This window comes from Monodelphis domestica, chromosome 2 (assembly GCF_027887165.1).
Source record: "Monodelphis domestica isolate mMonDom1 chromosome 2, mMonDom1.pri, whole genome shotgun sequence".
In the NCBI taxonomy this organism is placed as follows: domain Eukaryota; kingdom Metazoa; phylum Chordata; class Mammalia; order Didelphimorphia; family Didelphidae; genus Monodelphis; species Monodelphis domestica.
The window spans coordinates 216,260,751-216,284,752 of NC_077228.1; the positions used below are offsets into that span (position 1 = coordinate 216,260,751).

At 43.8% G+C, this 24,002-nt stretch overlaps 1 protein-coding gene across 5 annotated transcripts in view; it reads left to right on the top strand.

The window, feature by feature from the left end:
* Positions 1 to 22,333, top strand: part of CDC42EP4 (CDC42 effector protein 4) — a 34,468-nt gene extending 12,135 nt beyond the window's left edge. For 4 of the 5 annotated variants that reach the window (XM_007482701.3, XM_007482700.3, XM_056817210.1 and 1 more), the window contains one exon: positions 18,651 to 22,333. In XM_007482701.3, the coding sequence (XP_007482763.1) occupies positions 18,759 to 19,823 (1,065 nt within the window). In that variant the 5' untranslated portion in view covers positions 18,651 to 18,758 and the 3' untranslated portion in view covers positions 19,824 to 22,333. Of the gene's footprint in view, positions 1 to 16,603; positions 16,776 to 18,650 lie in introns of those variants that run through there. The other variant, XM_007482699.3, reaches the window with a different exon arrangement.
* Positions 22,334 to 24,002: the final 1,669 nt, after the last annotated feature.

Consider the following 24,002-nt stretch of genomic DNA (forward strand, 5'->3'; position numbering starts at 1 on the left):
CTTAGGACCAGATGGAGGACCTTGGGAGAGCCATGGAATGCTTTGACCATTTGAGGGGCAGACCCGGGGCATGTTGTCATCATGCTTCTTGTGGAGCTGGGCAGCACCTCAGGCCTCCCCAGCTAGATCTGGAGTGGACTGTTCTGGTGTCTGCAGGGGGAACTTCAATATCTTTAGTGACCCAGCCAGCCAGCCATGAACCCTGGTCTTAAGGGAAATGGCGTGCTTGGCCCAAAATAAATCGAATGGATCTGATTTCAGTTGTGTTTTCCCTGAGTTTCTGGGGCCCAGTGGGGGAAGAAGAAGAGTGATGACTGGAGCAAGAAGACAGTTCCCAGATCATCCTCAAGTTGGGGTGAGGCAGCCCCAGGATGGCAACCTTCCCTTGCCTCCCTCCCTTTCCCTCTCTCTATGTAAGTGAAAGCCTGACCTGGGGTGTTGTCTGGGAGATGGAAGTGGGTGGAGAGAACTTCAGGAAGAGACATGTAAACAAACGAGGCTGCCAGCTGTCCTTGAGTCACTGGTGTTCATCACCCTCATTCCTAAACAGTTTCCTGTCACCCCACACCGGGGGTCTGTACTTCCCCTTCTTTCCCCTTCCCCTGGAGCACCGAATGCCCCTCAGAGCCAGGAACCCTCGGAAGCTCCAACTAACTCTCCCAGCCTGTTGATCTAGTCCAACTTCTGGGTTTTATCTTACTTTATTTTCACTTCAACCTCTCTCCTTCCCAAATTGAAGTTTCAAGGGCTAAACAGTCTCTAACCATGGAAGAAGATTGGTGTAGTGCTGTCCACAGAAGGAGATGGGCAGGGAGGCTGTCATTCACTTTGAGAGGAGAAGCAGATTCTTTCAAGTGGGTGGCTCTTTCTGAGAGTGACAGGCATGTACCCAGCGGACAACCCCGCAGGACAACCTGAACTTTCCCTCCAAATGAAGAGAAAGAAAGAAAGAAAGAAAGAAAGAAAGAAAGAAAGAAAGAAAGAAAGAAAGAAAGAAAGAAAGAAAGAAAGAAAGAAAGAAAGAAAGAAAGAAAGAAAGAAAGAAAGAGAAATGAAGAGGCAGCAATAGTGGCCTGAGCCCGTGGATAGTCTGGGAAACCTAGGTGCTCTTGGGAAGGATTGATTCCCAGGGTGACTTTAAATAGAGAAGCAGTTAAAAGCCCACCCTCATAGTGGCAAGGGGAGGGAAACCCCAAAACTTGGGAGTCATAGGGCGTTTTCCCTAACTCCACTGACTTTTCTTTATAAATAACCAGAGAAGAAGAAGAAAAAAAAGGAGAAGTGGTAGAGAAATTGTAGCATTGTCTCTCCCTCCCCTCCAGCTCTCTCCCATTGTTCTGCTCAAGAGCTGAACCCTAACCGTTGCTTTCCCCAGGAGGGGTGTCTCTGGAATGGGTGAGGGGCTACTTACTGCTATTAAAAGTATGTGGTGAAGCTCAGGACCTTTGCTCCCTTTTTTTTTTCTGCCTGGAAGGAGACATCCACAGTACTTCCAGTTGAAGGCTTAGAGGCATCGGATGTTTCTATGGGAACCTGGCTCTTCTGGCTGCAGCTGAGGGAGCCCAAGGCTCTGGCCAGGCCAGCTGGGGAGAGCTGCTACTTTGGGAAGACTGATCTAGCACTTTCCCGTGAGAAGATCCTAGAACTGGTGTATGCCTTTGGAACTATCTAATCTAGTCAGGTTCTTTCCTTTCCTTGCCCCCCTTAGATCTCCTTAATCAGAATTGATGGCAGCTTGACCCTCAACTTGCTCAGTCAGAGCAAAAAGGGATTCCTGAAAGGGATGGGATGAAGAAAAGGAAGGGAGAGAAGAGAAGAAAGAAGATATGCATTTATTAAGTTCCTACTGTGTCTGAGCACTTTACAGATATTTCATTTGATCTTCAAAACAACCTAGTATATAGCTGTTATGATGATCCTCATTTTACAGTTGAGGAAACTGAGGCAGGCAAGTTCAGTGACTCACTTGGATGACAGCTAGTAAGGGGAGGTTGAATGAGCTGGTCTGGGAAGCTTTGCTACAAGGCAAGGAGGGGAAGGACAGTGACAAGTGGGGGACCTCCGAAAGACCTAGAGGCAGGTAGGTCTATGGAATGACAGGCAGTGTGGTATCCCTACTGGGATGGCCTTAAACAGCTTCTCTGGTTAAAATTATCCTGGGACCAACCCCTCCTAAGAGCAGGCTAGAAAAATCCCCAGACTTCCCAGGGGCTCAGATCACAGTTGTTCTCATTTCATCTCCCTGGGCTGGAAGTATAAGGGACCTGGGTTTGAATCCCAGCCCAGGCACTTATTTTATAGCCACAGACAAGTCAGTTAACTGCTGTCATTCAGTTATTTCAGGCAGGTCCAACTCTTGATGACCCCGTTTGGGATTTTCTTGGCAAAGATACCGGAGTGGTTTGCCATTTCCTTTTCCAACTCATTTTACAGAGGAGAAGACTTGTCCAGAGTCACACAGCTAGTATCTGAGGCCAGATTTGAACTTGGGAAGTTGAGTCTTACTGACCTCAGGCCCAGCTCTCTCTCCATCTAGCTACTCACAGCCATTAACTACTTTGCTTCAGTTTTCTTATCTCTAAACTGGTCAGTAGTAACATTTGTAAGCATCTATCCCACAGAGTTCTTTATGGGGAAAGTCCTTTGTAAACCTTAAAGGAAGAGCATTTGGGTATCACAGTGGCTAGAGTGCCAGGCCTGGAGTTAGGAGGTCCTGTATTCAAATGTGGCCTCATATACTTGCTAACTGTGTGTCTGTGGACAAGTCACTTATCCCCCATTGCTTTGCCCTTACTGCTTTTCTGTTTTGGAACCAATACACAATATTAATTCTAAGATGGAAGGTAAGGGTTGTTTGTTTGTTTTTTAAATAAATTAGAAAAAAAAAACCAACATTCTTCTGAGAAGAGGCCAAAGGATTTCACCAGATTTTGAAAGAGGTTTATGATGCAACAAAAGATTGAGAATTCTAGCCTTTAAGCATTAAAGAAATGTGGTTCTCTTGTCCAACCCCCCTCAGTTGACAGGTGAGACAAACTGAAGCCCAGAGAGGAAGTGATTTTTCCAAGATCACAGAAGTAAAGGGCAGAGACAAGATCCAAGCAGGTGTTGCTTCTCTAGCTCTGTTTTAGGGAAACAACTGCCTTCTCCCACTTAGGAACTCTTAAGAGAGCAGCAGGGTGTCCTTAGCTGGTCCTTCTCCTATCAGAGAGGCTAAGCAATTCAGCTATAGCTTATATATAGGCTGTCTCCCCTGCGCTATCACTGCCTTTTAAACTCTCTTCTAGATAACTAGGATTAACAAACTGGACCCTCTCCTGGATTTTAGAGGAGAGAAAGATACTGGATGATGAACACGATGGAGATAGGATTCCTGCCAGAGGTGGGAGGCTGGACTTTCTACTTTCTAAGGTCCCTTCCAACCTCCAAATTCTTTTTAAGGCACAGGAAACAAGCAGATCTCCTTTGGGGTGGTGGAGTACTTAGTTTCTCTTGTTCAATCTGGTAGGTGGCACCAGGATGCAGCTGTTGGTCCTGGCTTTTTTTTTTTGTGGGAGATGCCTAAGCTCCCTTCTTTTCTGGACAGGAAAGTTATAGATCATAAACTCTTAGAGCTAGGTCCCACAGAGTTAGCCCAACTGCCTTCATCTTATTTTTTATTTATTAATTTAATTTATTAAAATTCATTTCATTTTTTAAATGTCATATGGAGCATTGTTACAACCATCCAGGTTTATTTAGTGACCCTTTACAATAAATTGATTTCAGTGAATAACATGTCATAACTTTTTTTCCAGGTCTACTATTACCCATAACCCACCTTTCCATGATCCTACTCTATCTGTAGATGTGCTCCCTTATGATAAATATACACAGGCAAAACAAAAAAATAAACCCCAACAACACCCGAGTCACAATGTCTGAAAATGCATGTCTCATCTTGTGCATCTCTCCTCTCTCTGCCAGGGGCTGTGCATTTATTTCATCCTCAGGCTTTTGATGTTATGATGGGTCCCTTCAGGGGTCAGAGTTCTGAGGTCTTTCAGAATTGTTTTCCTTGGAATTAATGGTGTCATTTCAGAAACTTCTCTGGGCCCAACTTTTCTCAAACTCTTCATTTTACAGATGAGGACACTGAGGTCCAGAAAGGTTCTGAGAGGCTTGTTCCCAGTTATGCTACTTCTTAGTAGCAGAGCCAGGTCTAGAACCCTTGGTTCAATATTCTTTCCACAATGATATAAGTTGCCATCATCCTGGCTATAATTTTAGAGGGATGAGAAGACAAATGTCCTGACTGTCTTCCCATCCCTATGCCCTAGAGTAGAATTTAGGTGTATGTGTTTTTTTTTTAATTATTATTAAACTCTGTTTCTTAGTATCAATTTTTTTTTAATAATCCTTATCTTCCATCTTAGAACTGATACTATCAGTTCCAAAGAAGAAGAGTGGTAAGAGTTGGGCACTGGAGGTTAAGAGACTTGCCCAGGGTCACACAGCTAGAAAGTATCTAAGGGCAGATTTGAACCCATAACTAGGCCTGGCTCTCTACCACTGAATCACATAGCTGCCCCTTTAGTATCAGATCTACGACAGAAGAGCAGTAAGGGCTAGGCATTCATAATTTAGTGACTTGCCTGGGGTCACACAGATGTGTCCCAGGTCAGATTTGAACTCAGGACCTCTTGACTCCAGTCCTGGTACACTATGTACAGCTACCTAGCTGCCTCAGTATTTTATTTTGTTTTATTTTTTTTAACCCTTACCTTCTATCTTAGAATCAATACCATGTATTGGTTCCAAGGCAGAAGAGTGATAAGGGCTAGGCAATGGGGGTTAAGTGACTTGCCCAGGGTCACACAGCTAGGAAGTGTCTGAGGCCATATTTGAACCTAGGACCTCCCATCTCTAGGCCTGACTCTCAATCCACTGAGCCATCCAGCTGCCCTCACCAGCATTTTATTTCCAAGAACAATTTCCTCTAGGAGATGAGAATTTCTCTGTATTGTAGAAAGAGCTTGGATTTGTACTGAGAGACTTGGTTTGAAGCTCTGAGATATTTATTACTTCTGTAACCTTGGATAAATCACTGACCTCTTCTGGGTCTGTTTTCTTATCTGAAAAATGTGGGCGGTTAGTCTAGATGACCTCTAAGATCTTTTCCTGCTCCTAATGTTATGAATGAAATGAGGGCGAATTAGCCTGTCACAGGATGTTTTCTTAGGGTTGGATGAAAAGAGAGAAGGGATAAGAAGGGATTCCCAGATGTTCTGGGCATAAGAGAGGAGCTGACAAGTAATTGTGTGCCAGCACTGCTAGGGTTTCTAAGTTTCTGGGGCTCTGGTGAATTGCTTCTCAAATGAAAAGCCTTTTCCTAATACCCTTCATTCCATGCAAAGAACAACCATTCCAACCCTTGGGGATTGTTGGTGAGTATTCTAGAAAACTCCCATTTGCTAGAATCACTCTATTTGTGTGTTCTTTCTAGCACCAGGATTGCCTGTAGTGGGGCCACAGCCTGGTGACCCTGAAGAAGGCACCCCAGCAGCCTTCCCTTGCCCCCACCATCATACTCCACGATGGAAGCTTTTGTCCTCCAGGGTAGACTTCAATATCTCAGTATCTCTGTTTGACTTGAGAGGTTCTTTCATTTGATCTGGAAGCCACTGAGCTTTTGTTCTCTTCTTCTCCCCTATTCAAGAGAGACTGGAGTAGTGAGGGATTGAGTTCCTTCTTCTCCAGGAGACCAGCAGGGATAGGTGGTAATGATGACCTTGTTTCTGCATAAAGATCTCGGAAGTTCAATCGGATGTAGAAGGTCCTACCTACAGCTCTACTCAGCTATGTGACCCATGAAGGTTGTTTGCCTTCTCTGGGTTTCAGGAGATTGGATAAGATAATATTACTAACCATTCCAAAAAATCCAAGTTGGAAAGGACCTCAGAGGCCATCTTACTTGACCCACACCTAACAAGTCATCATCCAACCTTTGTGTGAAGACTCCCACTAAATGGGAAGCTCACAATCCACCCTGCCCACCCCACACCCCAAGACACCCCCAAGCAACTTTTAGACAGCTCTGAGTGTTAAAAAAAAATTCCCTAATGTCAAGCCAGGATTCCAGCAAACAAGCCCATATATGAAGGGGTTATGGTGAGTACGGACTTTTGTCAAAGGCTGAGTCCCACCAGGAGCACTTGGTGTCTTTATCTTGAGGGATATTAGATGGGAGTTGATTTAGCACTCAGGAAAATACAGATCTTCTGAGATGTCTACTATCCTTTGTTAAAAGGAAACGACCTTGAAGGAAAGATTCTGTTCCCCAGGCAGTGGGTGTCCAGGGTGAGGCCAGTGGGGAGTGACCATCCTCAAGTCTATTTTAGCTTCTTCCCCTTAGCTGAGTCACAGCAAAGATGCCTCAGAAGGCCACTGCTCCCTTCTTGTAGGCTCATTTTCAGGGCTGACCACTCTGAATTCTGCCCTGCCTCCGGAATCTGGCAGCCCGAAGCCTGAGGGAGGGAATGACCAGAAGCAATGTCCCATAGGAAGCTTGTAATAGGGACTTCATTTCCATCAGGACCCTTCTTCAACCCTGCCCCAACCCACTGACTTTGAAAGAAGGAAAAGCTACAGTGATGGCCACAGAGGTGGCTTCCCCAGATGTGGAACAGCTTAGACTATTGTGGTAGGTGAATCTGTTTCCCCCTTCCTGTGGCAGCCCCTGTTCCTGAAGCAGGGCTCACTCTGTCCCACCCTTTGTCCCTTTTAGAACCTTCATCTAGCTGCTGGAACCAAACTGCCCCAGGAGAGCTCAGACTTCTTTTTACTTCTCTCTCTCTCTCTCTCTCTCTCTCTCTCTCTCTCTCTCTCTCTCTCTCTCTCTCTCTCTCTCTCTCTCTCTCTCTCTTCTCTCTCTCTCTCTCCCTCTTCTCTCTCTCTCTCTCTCTCTCTCCCTCTCTCTCCCTCTTCTCTCTCTCTCTCTCTCTCTCTCTCTCTCTCTCTCTCTCTCTCTCTCTCTCTCTCTCTCTCTCTCTCTCCTTCTCCCTCCTCTCCTCTCCCTCCTCTCCTCTCCTCTCCCTCCTTCCCTCCCTCCCTTCCATCTTAGAATCTATAAATTGTGTATTATTAGTAACCAAGTCTCACTATTTAATTTAAGAGGTTCTTTTACTTAATCTAGAAGCCATCAAGCTTTTGTTCTTTTCTTCCCCCATCATTGGAGATAGATTGGAGTAGGGAATGGGTTTAAGTAAAGCATTCCCTTTTCTCCAGAAGACCACAGCCCTAGGTTCTCTGGCAGAGACACACGTGGCCTGCCTCCTTGCCTTCTCTGGGTTTCTCTTACGCTCTGCCCCCTTCCCCTATCCCATGAAGTTCTTGAGAAAGTACTCTGTGGGAAGTAGAAAGTCTTGGCAGTTTGATGCTTGTATGACCCTACTGTAAAAGGAGATGGGGGAAATAAAGGTCGTGCCCTCTGAGAACTGTTTAAAAACAAAAACAAAAAAACTAAGGTTGTTTAGCCTGGAGAAGAAAAGGTTTGGCATCAGGAACATGCTAACTGTCTTCAAATATTTGTAAGAGGAGCTGGAGATCTGTTACATGTGGTCCCAAAAGGCAGGCTTAGAAGAAATGGGCAGAAGTGGTAGAAAGGCTGAGTTAGGATCACTATAAGAAAAGGTTTCCCACTTAGAACTAGTCCCCAAATGCAGTGGGTTGCCTTGGGAAGTGATGGGGTTTTCCTTCACTAGGGGCATTTTGGTGATCTGGAAAGCCACTATGAGTCATCCCTAGTGAGGGTATGGTGGAAGAGTGAGCATGGAAATAGGGAAGAAGGGACCATTACGAATCTCAGAGTAGCAATAGACATGATGACCAGGGCAGGAAGTCCCTCCTTGGTGTATGTTACCAGGGCAACTACTTCTGCAAAGTTTTTAGCATCTGTGGGGCTGGTTGGCTTCTCTTTTCCTGGTGTATGGCACATAGTAGGTGCTTAATACTATATGCTGCCAGGGGCAGTTCAGCATGATGATTCGGTGGATAGAGAGCAAGCCTGAAGATGGGAGGTCCTGGGTTCAAATTTGGTCTCAGATACTTCCTAGCTGTGTGATCTTGGGCAAGTCACTTAACCCCAATCACCCAGTCCTTACTTCTCTTCTGCCAATAAATAGTATTAATTCTAAGACAGAGGGTAAGTATTTATAAGCTACTATAATACTGTATATGCTACATATTTAGTCCTTAGTGCTATCTATTTAAATTTAAAAGGACTCAGGGGCAGCTGTGTGGCTCAGTGGATTGAGAGTCAGCCTCAGAGACAGGAGGTCTTGGGTTCAAATATGACTTCAGACACTTCCTAGCTGAGTGACCCTGAACAAGTCACTTAACCCTCATTGCCTAGCCCTGACCACTCTTCTGCCTTGGAACCAATACATGGTGTTGATTCTAAGAAGGAAAGTAAGGGTTTAAAAAAAATAAAAATTTTAAGAACTCAATAAGGAGAAAGCCTTGGCATATGGCATCATTCTATGAGGCTAGAAATTCCAAAAATTGTACTCAGGCAACTATGAAAATTAGGCTGACTCCATTAAGACTATCTGGCTAAAGGGATAGTTGGGTGGCTCAGTGGATAGAGAGCCAAACCTGGAAACAGGAGCTCCTGGGTTCAAATGTAACCTTAAACACTTTCTATCTGTGTGATCCTGGGCAAGTCACTTAACCCTCATTGCCTGGCTCTGACTGCTCTTCTGTCTAGGAACTGATTGATTCAAAGACAGAAGGAAAGAGTTATTTAAAAAAATATATATTGCCTAGTTTCAACCTCTCCTTTTTTGTATTCAGTTGGACTTTACATACTTCTCAGGCTACCCTTTGAGGGCTTAGATTGCTCTTCTCTCTCTAGATCCCCTCAAAATACCTAATAATGTAGATTTGCACACGGATGATGGTCAAACATTGTGTGAATAACAACTGAGGTCCATAGAATGTAAGTACTAGAATGTTATGGTTGTAAAAAGCTAAGATCTCCAGGCTAGGAATTAGTACATTTTTTCTGTATAATGGTGAAACTTGAGTCCCTTCTCAGAATAATATTTATTGCCTCCATTCATAATTGAAGGATATGCTCAATTTTAGGTAGAAGTTGGTGAAAATAAATACGTGATTCATTTATGTATTCTGATCCAAGTTTACTGATCCCTGAAAGCCTTGGGTGGTCAGTGGACCCCAAGTTAAGAGTCCCAACTGGCCTAGAGTCCTTTATTTTATAGATGGAAAAATTGAGGCCCGGTTTGGGGAAGTGCCTCAAATGAATGAACATGGGTAAAGCTCTTTGCAAACCTCAAAAGTACCATGGAAATGTTAGCTATATTGTTGTGACTTTTATTATTACCCCAGGCTATACAAATATTGGAGCATCTAGATGGTGAAGCGGATAGAGGGCTGGTCCAGAAGCAGGAAAACATCTTCCTGCATTCAAACCTGACCTCAGACACTGACTAGCTGTGTGACCTTGGACAAATCACTTCGCCTCTTTGCCTCTGTTTTCTCATCTATAAAATGAACTGGAGAAGAAAATGGCAAACCACTGCAATGCCAAGAAAACTTGTGGGGTCACGAAGAGTGAAGGCATGACTAAAACTCAACAACACACAAGTATTAAATAAGAGCCAACTAGGACCCCAACCAAGTCTTCTGATCCCAAATAAAATGCTTGTTTCACTATATTAAGATAGTAATTAGCTGTTGCTATCTTCCTGGAGGAGAGAATAACACGGTGCTAGGGGAAAGGAGATGGGATGATGGAACACTGAACTGGGAGTCAGCAGGATCTGGGTTCTACTTTGAGCTCTAACACTGGCTTTTGGCAGGTAACTTCTATTGCCTGAGCCTAATTTCCCATCTGTTAATATGAAAAACCGGGGGAGGGAGAGCAACAAGGTAGCATAATAAATAGATGACAGACCTGGAGTTAAGAGGCTCTTGGTCCAAATCTGTCCTCAGACACTTCTTAGCTGTGGGACCCTAACCAAGTCACTTAACCATGGTTGCCTAGTCCTTGATGCTCTTCTCTTTAAACTTGATAACAAGGGGGCAGCTGGGTGGCTCCATGGATGGAGAGCCAGGTCTAGAGATAGGAGGTCCTGGGTTCAGATCTGACCTCAGACCCTTCCTATCTGTGTGACCCTGGGCAAGTCACTTAACTCCCATTGCCTAGCCCTTACCACTCTTCTATCTTAAAATCAAATCAACAATGATTCTGAGATGGAAGGAAAAGGTTTACAAATAAATAAATAAATAAATAAATAAATAAATAAATAAATAAATGTGTTATTAATAGGACTTTAGATTTAGAAATGGAAAAGGGGGCAGCTGGGTAGCTCAGTGGATGGAGAGCCAGGTCTAGAGATGGGAGATCCTGTGTTCATACCTGGCCTAAGACACTTCCTAGCTGTATGACCCTGGGCAAGTCACTTAACCCCACATTGCCTAGCCCTTACCACTCTTCTGCCTTGGAACCAATACACAGAACTGATTCTAAGATGGAAGAGAAGAGTTTTTAAAATAAATAAATAAAATAAACTTGATTCCAAGATAGAAGGCAAGAGTTTAAAAAAAAATGAAAGGGTGGGGATGGGGGGGTTAAACTAGATTCTGTGACTAGGAGCCAGGAATCCTGATTAGTCCACAGGCTTATTTAACAAGTAGCTCCTTCTATACTTGTCCCCAGCCCTCTAATGATAACTGCTGGGAAGAGGAGGATCCGAGGAGTCATAAGAGCCCTAGGTGGGATTTTTCACTTTGACTATCTGGCTGTCATTTGGTTTCTTTTAGGTCAGGTTTAACTTCCTTCCTCCTCCCTACAGAAGCTCCTTTATCTGCCTTTCTGCCAGCTGGGCTGGGAGCCACAAATATCCCAAAAGGGCGGTCCAGGAGCAGCTATTGTGAACCTCTCTTGGTACTGAAACAGAGGGTGCAACCATGGCCATTGGAGATGTGTGGAGAAGGGAACAAGCCCTACAGATGGAAATTTTTAATTCATCCAGCCATTAATTCTGATCCTTGAGTAACTCAACAAGTTTCAGGTTCCCTATGGTGGGGAGGTGGAAGTTAAATGCCAGAAAGTAACATACTTTGGATTGGTTGGGGTGAGGGAAGGTTGACTTTTCTGGAAAACATAGAATCCCAGATTTAGAGCTGAAAGGTTTTCTAGCCCAATTTCTTCATTTTTCTTAAACCCTTACCTTCCATCTTAGAATCAATACTGTGTATTGGCTCCAAGGCAGAAGAGTGGTAAGGGCTAGGCAATGGGGGTCAAGTGACTTGCCCAGGGTCACACAGCTGAGAAGAGTCTGAGGTCAGATTTGACCAATTTCTTCATTTTACAAAGACAGAAGTCAAGGCTCAGAGAGTGACTTGCTGTGGGGTTGCTATTGTCATTCACTCATTTGTCACGTCTGATTCTTCCTGACCCTATTTGGGGTTTTCTCGGCTGTGGTTTGCCATTTCTTCTTTCAGCTCATTTTTCAGATGAGGAAACTGAGGCAAACAGGGTTTAGTGACTTACCCAGGGTCACATAGATAGTATCTGAGTTCAAATTTGAGTTCAGGCCTTCCTGATTCCAGGCTCAACATTTTATCCACTGGCTACCCAGCTACTCATGTACCCTTGGTCACATAGCTCTTAAATATCAGAGGAAGGACTTGAACCCATTTTCCCTAACTCCCAAGTCTAGCTCTTGTTAACCATTAATACCATGAATAGAGGGATCCTTTCCAGGAGAAAGATTCCTGGAATAATTAGGCAGTCTTGTTCTCCTATTTGGTCACTCCCTTTCCTTTTCAATGCCTCTTTTTATAATCTTAAGAGTGAACAGAATTCTCAAGATCATCTGGTTTTTTTGTTTTTGTTTTTTCATTAACTTTTATTTTCTCTCTTAGTAACAACTCTAAGACAGAGGGACAAGGGCTAGACAAACAGGGTCACACAGATAGGAAGTGTCTGAGGCCAGATTTGAACCCAGATCCTCCCAATTCTAGGCCTGACCCTCTATCCACTGTGCTACTCAGCTGTCCTGATCATATAAGTATGCTTTGGGAAGTGGGCTCAGATTCTCTATCCCAGTCCTAGATGGATGGCAAAAGAAGCACCAGAGTATCACATGGAATAAGGTGTGGATACCTTGTCCTGCCTGGATCATCCAGGTAGGAGCTGGAATTGTGGGTCTAACAGACCCATCGGAGGCATTGCCAGTCTCTGCCCTACCTTTCCCTTCTTCTCTTTGCTCCAATCAGCCCTGCTTCCCACCAAGCTTCAGATCTGAGCCTTTGATCTTTAAGGGAAGGAGATGGAGGACACTGCCAGACAGATTATGGGCCGGAGTTTCAAACTGGGATGAGAGAGATCATTTAGAGAAGGACTAAAAAAAAAAATTAGTGTTTTTTAAATAAGTTTTTATTGATTTATTTTTACATTACCATAGTTTTTACCAGTATCTCTTCCCTTCCCCTCATAGAGAACTATTGCATTTAATAAATAATATATATCTTTTTTAAACATTTATTTTCTGTCTTAGAATCAATACTGTGTATTGGTTCCAAAGCAAAAGAGCAGTAAAGGCTAGGAAATGAAGGATTAAGTGACTTGCCCAGGGTCACACAGCTAGGAAGTATTGAAGACTAGATTTGGACCCAAGACCTCTCATCCCTTGGCCTGATTCTATCCACTGAACTACCTCATTGCTCTAATAAATAATATTATATAATTATATATAATTGTCTAGTTATTTTATTTTTTTACTATTTTTAATTTTACTAACAAATTTCCACCTAGGTTTTCCAAAGTTATATGATCCAAATTGTATCCCCCTGCCCCCCCACCCATCCCGGAGCTGACAAGCAATTCAATCTGGGTTATACATGTATTATCACACAAAACATAATTAAATAATACTTTTAAAGACAAAAAAGAGGAGAAAAATCAGCATAAACAATCATCACATCAAAAAAATCTGAAAACACACTCAACATACAGTATCTCCTGCCTCCTCAAAGGGGTGGGGTGGCAGTGAGGGTTCACATTTTCCTCCTTTAGAGCAATGTTTTTCCTAATTATTTTGTTACATTGACTTTTGGTTTTTGTGTGTGTGTGTGTGTGTGTGTGTGTGTGTGTGTGTGTGTGTGTGTGTGTGTGGTGATTCTTTCTATTTGCATTGTTGTAACCACATTGCCTAATGGTTACCACTCTTAGAATTGATACTTAGTATTAATATTAATAACTTAATATTTAATATCAATACTTAGTATTGATTCTAAAATGGAAGGTAAGGATTTTGTTGTTGTTGTTTTTAAGAATTAAGGGGGGGGACAGCTGGGTAGCTCAGTGGCTTGAGAGGCCTTGAGATAAGAGATCCTAGGTTTGGATCTGGCCTCAGACACTTCCTAGCTATGTGACCCTGGGCAAGTCACCTTACCCCCATTGCCTAGCCCTTACTGCTCTTCTGCCTTGGAACCAATACCTAGTATTGATTGGAAGATGAAAGGCAAGGTTTGTTTTTTTGTTTTTTTTTTTAAGAAGAAGAAAAAAAGAATCCCTGGTTTACAGACTATTAGAGCAGAGTTATGGGAGGCAGCTGGGTAGATCAGTGGATTGAGAGCCAGGCCAGAGACGGGAGGTCCTAGGTTCAAATTTGACCTCAGACCCTTCTCAGCTGTGTGACCCTGGGCAAGTCACTTGACCCCCATTGCCTAGCCCTTACCACTCTTCTGCCTTGGAGCCAATACACAATATTGACTCCAAGATGGAAGGTAAGCGTTTAAAACAAACAAAAGAGCAGAGTTATGGGTAGCTTTTGTAAACAGGAATTGAGAAATTAGAGAGTCTAAGATAGGGAAGTATGATGGTCAGGGCCAGACCAGGTAGTTGGTATGGTGACCAGAATGCTGAGCTGGGCTCTGAGTTCCAGCACAGCTTGTGTTACCTTTGACAAGTTAACCTAGACTTTCTCATTTGTTCAATGGGGATAATACCTTGTATTATGTACTCTTTTGTATCTATCCCTGCTTTTTCTCAGGGTTGTTGCAAAAATTAAAATTAAATTATATAAAAGGAAATTAAAATATATTCTATTTTTCTATGATACATATTATGTGTGTTACATAATATATGTTGTCATATATGATGTATATTCAATATAATTCCATAAACTAGCTGCTTTTCCAAAAGCCTTCTGCTACTCTCTGCATTCAAACTCTGTAAAGACAGAGCTGCTGAGAACTGCAGATTGGAAAGTTGTTGACTCGATGGAGCATAGGACCTGGCTTTGATTTCATTGCAGCCAGAACAACTTCTAGCCCATTCGGGTGCTAAGCTAACACTTTAATGCCCTTTGTTCACCCTGATTTACCGAATGTCCTGCTATGTGTTTTGGACAAACCCACCAGAGGGAGGAGGAGGACTAGCATGATTAGGCTGTTGTTCTGTCCCCGTGGGGTTACTGTGGGTAATACCAGGGTTTGGGGGGGGGGCTACTGGTAGAAGAGGACAAGAGAAGGACCTTAAAGAGAGTGGCTTTACCTCCTGATGCCCTCTTCAATATGCAAGATGCAAATGGGGTGGGGTGAGTGGCAAGTTTAGTTCCACTCGAGATCATCCTGTCATAGCCCATCAGTTTTGGAAGAGGCAGAGAGAGAGAAGATAGTCTCCAGTGGTGCTTGGAAGATTCTGTCAGTGGTTCTCCTTTTCATAGAAGATCTAACTCTTCTTTTCTGGCTTTGTCCCCCAGAAGCCTTCAAAAATAAATTCAAAGACTAATTACCAAACTGTTGAGTTTTGGGGAGTGTTTGCTTGAATTTACAGCTTCCATATCAAGACTCAGAACCCAAGTATTATAACTATCCTCAACATCAGAATTTTGTAGTCCTCATAAAAAAAATTAGCCAGGGAATACATGAAATCTGTAATTTTATGGCATAAACATCAAAATAAATATAACCCTTGAAAATATCCCAGCATTGGAGCAGCTAGGTAGCAAAGTGAATAGAGCACCAGGCCTGGAGTCTAGAAGTCCTGGGTTCAAATGTGACCTCAGATACCTCCTAGCTATGTGATTCTGGGCAGGTCACTTAACCCTAATTGCCTAGCTTTTGCTGCTCTTCTGTCTTAGAATTGATACTAAAACAGAAGGGGAAGGAAGGAAGGAAGGAAGGAAGGAAGGAAGGAAGGAAGGAAGGAAGGAAGGAAGGAAGGAAGGAAGGAAGGAAGGAAGGAAGGAAGGAAGGAAGGAAGGAAGGAAGGAAGGAAGGGAGGGAGGGAGGGAGGGAGGGAGGGAGGTATATACCCCAGCATCTCAGATAATCATTCCACAATACCATTCCAAGCAAATACATATTAACAAATACAAAGCAAAACAAAATACAATATTGACACATCATTAGACAGGATGCTTCTAAGTTACATGCAAGACGTAACATACACATATCCATACTACGTAAACAAATCTCAAGTAGCAAAACAAGCTATAACATTACAAAGATTATACACAATTATAACTATTAGTGTATAGTAATAATAACTAACATTTACCTCGCCCTTTAAGGTTTGCAAAGTGCTTTATAGATATTATTTCTTTTGTTTCCCACATTTCACATCCCTCTATATAATGCTGGCCTCCTTCCACTGGTCAGTTTCTCCTGTGGCCTCCATTTTGTTTTGTTTTTGAATATTGTATCTTTTTTTAAAGTTTAATTGATTTAGAATATTTTTCCATGGTTACATGATTCAGGTTCTTTCCTACCCCTCCTCCTTTCCCCCTCCTCCCATAGCCAATGAGCAATTCCACTGGGTTTTACATGTGTCATTGATCAATACCCATTTCCATATTATTGATATTTGCACTAGGGTGATCATTTAGAGTTTACATCCCCAGTCATATCCCCATGTGGCCTCCATTTTGTGAAGGATCCAGGCAAGCCAACCTTCATCCTCCTCTGGCCTTGATTCTTTGACACCAGGTCCCTTCTAGTGGCACCTTGGCTTCCACCTCCCTCAGCTCTTTTGTGTGTTGTGTTCCCCCATTAGATTATAAGCTGCCTGAGGATGGTTTTCTCTCTCTCTCTCTCTCTCTTTTTTTTTTGCTTGTACTTGTATCCTCAGATCTTGGTTTGCTAGGTGGCACATAGCAAATGATTAATGATTAATAAATATCTGTTACGTTTATATACACAAATAAACAAATGAGCAAAAAAAAAAGCATAGCCAGGGTATCTAAGTGGTTCAGTGGATAGAGAGCCAGGCTTGGAGTCATGAGGACCAATGTGGGTTCAAATCTGACTGCAGACACTTTCCTAGCCAGTGGGCAAGTTATTTAATCCCTATAGCCTAGCCCTTACTGCTTATGGATGATAAGGGTTCAAAAAAATTCATAGCTGAGCATTAATAAACACAGAAGCAAATTTACATAACAATGAAAGACACAAACTGAACACATGAGTATCAGGAAACATATGCAGAGTGCCTTTACATAGGCAACCTCCAGTGTTGTTACCTGGGTTGTTCTATGACTGCATCTTCTGGCTCACTTGTAACATCATAATTAAAGGCCAGGAGTCACATGAGTCTAACTCTTTTGTGACTTCTCTGTTCCTCCTTTCCGGGCTGGTTGAGGGTATGGGCCAGTCGTCATCATCCTAAAGTATAAGCCCATCTGAAACTGTTAACGAATCAGGTTGGCTATCTGATTCTGAAAGTCATCTCACCTGAGGAATCTTCATAGCTATAGTTCTAGGTAAGGAACAAGGAACAACCTTCTGGATTCACTATTCTCTTCTGGCTGATCTGGGGGCCCCTTCAATTGGAGGGAAAGGAGTTGGAGATTGGAATCAAACATTTCCTTCACTCTGGGAGCTAGTGTCTGGTTCAGGTCATCTTTATGAAAGGTAGATGGTCCTTTCTGCTCAGAGGAGACTACTGAACCTCATGTCTATCACCTCTACCTAATCAGAAAGTCCACCAAAGACTTCTCTCCTCCTATGGGCAATAAGTCATTGTGATGAACTGACCGCATCGATTTGTAAACTGACAAGTTGCCTGGTCTCCTAGTGGTTTTGTAGAAGTGAGCCTTCCATTGTTCTGACATCCCTGGAACACTATGAAATTCAACAGAATTTCTCATTGTCTCTGGGTTCCCCAGATTCCAGAGAGAAATTGCTTAAAAGAAAGTTTAGTTTGGGGGGAAGGGGTCAGCTAGGTAGCTCTGTGGATTGAGAATTAGGCCTAGAAGTCCTGGAGTCAAATTTGACCTTAGATACTTCCTAGCTGTGTGACTCTGAGCAAGTCATTTAACCCCCTTTGCCTAGCCCTTACTGCTTTTCTTCTTTGGAACCAATAAACAGTATTGATTCTAGGACAGAAAAAGTTAAAAAAAAAAAAGGAATTTAGATTTGGCTTACATCTAGTAGTCTCCCCTAAAGAGAAAGGTGTTTGGTGTGCAATTTAGATCAGGTATTGGACGTCTTTTTTATTTCCCGTTGTAAGAGAGAAAGTAAGGGTTTGTTGTTTTTTTTTTTTAAGTACAAAAAGATTCATGAGTGTCCAATTTCAGAGGCTTAAAATAAGAAACAGTAACCCATCATTCCTATTATTCTCTTCTGGGAAGTTAACACTTAAAGCATATCAAAAATGTGAAAAATTTTGTAGAAATGCTGAACCAGATACCAATTATTTAACTTGATGCTATACTTTTTAAGCACCCCCTTCAAAGTCCATCCATGTCTTATGGTGTGCCAAGGCATAACTTGGGCTCATTGTCCTGATGGTGGTGATCTTGTCTGAGAAGCAGTGTAGTAAGCTTGTGGGGAAACTTATTCCTCTTATTCTATCCATTCTGACCCATAATTGAACTATTCAGTGACTTTTGCAGGAATTAGGTAGGTAGTATAAGGAACTTTCCAGAAGGGCTGGATACCATCAAGGACAATTCAGGAGTCACTCTCCTTCTTGGACCTTGGACCCATGATCTGTTCCTCTGGTCTCCCATCACAAAACTCAACTTTGTTGGGAGGTGGAGGGAGGACATGATACTAAGCCAGTGCAGGTCTTCATTTTTGTTTGTAGTGCAGTAGATAGCCACGAGGGATATTAAAAGGTCCATTTGGGATTTGGGAGTCAGAAAGGCATGGGTTGGCGTTTTAGTTCTGCCTGGCTGTGTTGTTACCTTGGTAAGTGATCCCAACTTTCTTGGGTCTCAATTTGCTTATCTTAAAAAAAAATAACAAGGGAGTGGAAGGGAATGGGTGATTTCCAAGATCCTTCCCACTCTAATATTCTATCATTATGTTAAAGTAGAAAAGATATAGTTTGACTTCTCAGAGAAGTTGGCCAACCTGATTCCCCAAGTTCCTAGGAGTGTTCTATTCTCTAAAGCAGAATTGCTAATAGCCATTCGTCTGGGGTGATCATTGGGAAGAAATGGTAGAATAGATTGAGAAGTCCATCTTCTGGGCTCTTTTTATCTGTTCTGCTCTTTGCAACAAGGATGAGGAAAGGGAATTGAGGCTTAAAGAAAAAGAAAAATCATAAACCATAACTCAGTAGCAGATTTATTTGTATCTTTTATGTTGCTTTTCCAACCTGAATTAACCTTTTGTGTCTTGTTCTCCAGACCCTGCTGTTATATTTTCTTCTTCATCCCATCCTCATCGTGATCCAGATACAGAAATCTTCATCCTGCATTTGACTTTGGGAGGGCCTGCCTTCCTAACCCAAGAAGATGCCAATTCTCAAGCAGCTAGTGTCCAGCTCAGCCCACTCAAAGCGCCGTTCCCGAGTGGACCTCACAGCAGAGATGATCAGCGCTCCCCTGGGTGACTTCCGCCACACCATGCATGTGGGACGGGCTGGGGATGCCTTTGGGGATACCTCCTTCCTCAACAGTAAAGCCGGGGAGGCAGACCCTGAGTCCCTTGAAGAGCAGGCAAGTGCCACTTCCTCATCTAAACCCAGCCTCCTATCTCGAAAGTTTCGGGGAAGCAAGAGGTCTCAATCAGTGACACGGGGAGACCGACGGGACATGCTTGGCTCTCTGAGGGACTCTGCTCTTTTTGTGAAGAATGCAGTGTCCCTGCCACAACTCAACGAGAAGGAGGCAGCAGAAAAGGGGTCTGGCAAGCTGCCTAAGAGCCTTTCGTCCAGTCCTGTGAAGAAGGCAGCCACTGGAGGAGCAGAGGAGGAAGAGGTAGAGGAGGAGGGAGGATCTGGGGAGAAGACACATCGTCTGAATGGATCTGGGGGTGCCCACTCACCTGACTCTATACTTGATGAGCGGGCCTTTGGGGACATCACAGACCTGCCTCACGTACCCAAGGCTGGTTATGGATTGAAGCATGCAGAATCAATTATGTCCTTCCATATTGACCTGGGGCCCTCCATGCTGGGGGATGTCCTTAGCATCATGGACAAGGACGAATGGGACCCAGAGGAAGAGGACAGTTGCCATGGTGATGAGGGCCCAAGCCACAGCATCCAGCCCCCACTTTCTGCTGCTGTTCCTCTGCCACGGCAGGAAGAGAAGCCTGGTCCAGACTCACCACTGCTGCCTCCCTGCACTATGGATGATGAGGGCTGGGCAGCAGCAGCTCCCAGCCCAGCATCCGCCCGAAGTGTGAGCAGTCATACCACAAGAGACAGCAGTTCCATCTCCAGCTGTACCTCTGGAATCCTAGAGGAACGAAGCCCTGCGCTCCACGGGCTAGAGAGGGCTCGGGTCCCTCTTGCCCGACAGCCCAACAAAGAGTTCTCATTTATGGACGAGGAAGAGGATGAGATCCGTGTGTGAATGGGGTTGGGGGGATTGTTGAGTGGCTCTGCACAACTGACTTATTTTTGTCCCCACTCCCTGTGACTTTCCACCTTACTATGGGACTCCCAGAGTCCAGGTAGAATAGCCCTCTGAAGGGACCTTGGCAGGAAGTCTTAGTTGCAGGAGACCCCTCTAATTCATCTATGCCTGAGAAAAGAATATTTGTGTGACTCCTTTCTCCTAGATGTGGGGATTGGTGGATCCTGGGAATGAAGCAACTCTGGGTTGGAGGGGGTGGGGATGGATTATTTGCCTGACATCTATGGACAGCTTGCTCTCCTCTAAGACATACAGGGGTCAGGAGTGTTTTCTTGGCCAACGAACACTTCAGTATGAAGCAGGAATCAATTTTCCTCCTTTCTCTCTATTTCCCTCCCCTCTTCCCTCTCCACAAATGAATGCCAGATGTCCAACCTGATTGCCTCTCCACATTAAGCAATACCGAGGCAGCAGAGCCAGACCTCCACTTGATTTCCCTTTCTCTAGCTCTTTTTTCCCTCCCTGGGAATTCCATGTGTGTCTCCCTCTCCCACTCTTCTCCCTACTTTGGAGCTTTCTAAATTTCTTCCATGTAGTCCCTCTCTTTTCTCTCCATGTTTCTCTTTCCCCATAGATTTTTATCTTGACTTTGTTCTCTGGCTACTAGCCATTGCTGGAAAGAGGTTTGATGGGAGAAGGGGTTAGAATTACACATGGTGCTGGTGGGAGGATGCTCTGAGAAGCCCCCCCCCCATCTACCTATTCCTCACTCATGTTTGTGTTTTACTAAGAGATTGGAATAGGGGAGACTGTTGGGAGAAAAGCTATAAAGCTGTTGCAGTCTGATTGGGAAATCTTCCCTCCATTCCTCCTCCTTTGGGAGCTCTCTTGCCACCCCCTTTTAAGAGCAGAAGCTGGGAAGAGCCTGGGGCTCCCCTGAATGAGACTGTCTTGGAGGGTAAGAAGCTTGGCTATAGGAGCAAAGGAGGCAGAGGCTTTGGAATCAGTCCCTCCTTCTGGAACTCCCCTCCCCCTCAGCAATGCTCCACAACTGCCTCCCAGAACTTGGGCAGGAAGTCTGGGGCCCCTTGGAGTTAAGCAGCACCAGGTGGCTGGGTTAGGGTAATATATGTGGAAAATCTCCCCTTTCCCACAGCAGCTTCTAGAGAGAAAGAAGGAGATGATGACGGGAAGGCCCTGAGCAGGGATCCTAGAGTGTGAAACTGAAATTTAGTCTACCCAAAAGGGAACGGTCATAATAAAGCCTGAATATGGGGTTCTCTCTCATCCCCAAACACTGGGACCAGCTATTGGCTTGGCCTATATATTTTTTCTTCTTTCAAATAATGTGGGTATTGCTTTTCTTTTTAATTTTAATCTAGTTCCTATGAAAAAAAGGCTTTTTTGGTGAGTAGGGACCCTCCCAGACTTGACTATTCTCTTTGATGACCTGCACTATTCCCCTTCCTTTCTTAGGAGTTTCATTTAAGTCCCAGCCCCCAGTGAGGACTACCCTTCTCTCGGGGTTCCACAAGTGGGAAGATTAGGTCCCCACCAGAGAGCTGTGTAACAAGTTCTAAACTGGATTAGAATGTCAGCCTTACTCTGGAATTAGGGTTCCGACACAGACTAATCTTAGAGTTGGAACTGACCTCAGAGGTCATTTTGGCCCAATTATCCCTTAACAGGAATCACCTCTTCAATATACCATCCCAGAGAAATGATCCTCCAGTTCTGATTTAAAGACCTCTAGTAAATGAGAACCCATTACCTCTCAAGGCACCCCATTTTGTGTTGGCTTAAGTCTGTGAGGACATTTTCCCTTAAATTGAACTTAACTTGGCCTTCACACCACTTATACCCAGTGCTCCCAATAATGCCTTTAAGGCCCCAACAGCAAATCTCCAGTTCCTCCAGCAAATACTTTAAGGCAGCTAATAATAGTTCCCCCATCTGAAATCTCATCTCGGGGATAAACCCCACTTTCTTCAACCAGTCCCCAAAAGGCTTGGCCTCCAGCCTCCTGTTCACCCTTTTTTTCTGTGAAAGCTACCCTCCTTACCCCCCTCATCTCTCTTCTTGACATGGTGGCTTTGGGCAGGATGGGAAGCCCAAAGGATAAAAAAAAAAACAAAGAAGAAAACTCTAGCCTAGGTCTAGAACTGGGTGGGTAGGGGGGAGAAGGTGAAAGGGAAGGGTTAGAACAAGACTAAAACAACTAGTGATGCAGGTGATGGAGACTTTATGAAACACTAACTTAGTTCTTTAAAAGCACAGACTTGGGTGATGTCCATGGCCAGTGACAGTTTAAAAGCGCAAAGGGATAGCTTGTTGGGGTAGGGAGAAGGGAATGGAGATAGCCCCACCCCTGCCTGTATGGACAGCACATGAAATGTTTACTGGTGATGATGTAGCACACACTAAAAATGCATATTCTCTTTTTTTAATGAGGCCTATGGAAGACAGAGGAAACATTAAAAATCCTTAGTGATGTCTGATGTTTTAAACTGTGTGTTTATGTGTGTTTTGGGGAGGGAGGGAGTGTTGATGATGGGTTAGTGGTCCTGCTTATGAATCTTTTTTTTTAAGAATTTAAGTTTAATTTAGAATATTTTTCCGTGGTTACATGATTCATGTTCTATCCCTCCCCTCCCTTCACCCCCTCCTTTAGCATAATTCCTCTGGGTTTTACATGTGTCATGGATCAAGACCTATTTTTGCATATTATTGATAATTGCACCAGGGCGATCACTTACAGTCTACATCCCAATCGTATCCCCATCAACCCAAGTGATCATGGCTTATGAATCTTTGCCAACTCTCAGTTCATTACCTGTGAGGGACTCCATCCGTCAGGCAGGTTCCTTGGGTCCATCTTTTCACCTCCCCCAGATGAGGTTTTTCCTGTCCCTTGGAGAAGCCCTATCAATTTGTTCCAGTCTTGGGCAAGTGTCTCCCCTCTCTGGTCCTTCCTCCCTATCTGTAATATGGAGGGGTTGGTTTAGACTAGCAGTCTAGGGTTGGAGGTAGTGGGGTGGTATGTGATAAACAACTCAATGCTACACAAAATAGCCAATCACAGGGCATTTTCTCAACACAACCACACTTTAATTTCCCCCAAAACTCCCTTATACTGCCACCTCCTTTAACTGGATCCTTCTGAGCCCAGGTTCTCAGACCCTCAGGATAATTATAATGTAACTGCTACAATTACAATGAGGGCAGTGAGGTGGTACCATGGATTGGCATCAGAAAGACCATTTATCCTGAGTTCAAATCTGACCTCAGACACTTATTAGCTGTGTGACTGTGGCCAAGTCACTTGACTCTGTTTGCTTCCATTTCCTCATCTATAAAATGAACTAGAGAAGGAAATGACAAACCCCAAATGGGGTCACAAAGTCAGACACAACTGAACAACAAATCTGAGACCAGGCTCTCAGTCCCCCTGGGGACTGCTACCAGGCCACCATATTGAAACCATTATGAAGATTTGAGTAAAAGTCTCTCTCTGGCCATGGGGCTGGAGAAGAGGACAAGTTTTAATTAGACACAGAGGCACTGTGCTAAGCACTTTGCAAATGCCTCATATGATCCTAGCAACAACCCTAGAGAGTAAGTGCTCCTATAAAACTTATTTTACAAATGATTAAACTGAAGTAAACAAAGATGAAGTAATTTGCCCAGGGTCACAATGTTAAAAGGCTGGATTTGAACTCAGATTATCCTGACTTCATTAAGGAAGGATCCCTCTCCACCTTTTAATTTGATTGAAATGGCACAGGATGAGCAGGCATGGATGGGTTGTGATCTGCATTGAAAATGCTATTCCTCTTCCCAACACCACCTCTCTTCCAGATTCCCCTATGGGCACCAACATCCTTTCGGCCACCGGTTCACATCCTGGGACCTAATCTCCCTCACTCTGCTGTGCAGTCAGCTTCCTGATTTTGCCATCTATTTCATGATCTTATTATGAAGTCCCCATTCTCTTCACATGACTGCCACCCTTGTTCATATCCTTATCACCTTTTCATCTTATCACCACTCCTATTACCTAGACTATTTGGTCTTTTTTTTTTTTGACCCCTTACCTTCTGTCTTGGAATCAATACTGTGTATTGGTTCCAGGGCAGAAGAGAGGTAAGGACTAGGCAATGGGGGTCAAGTGACTTG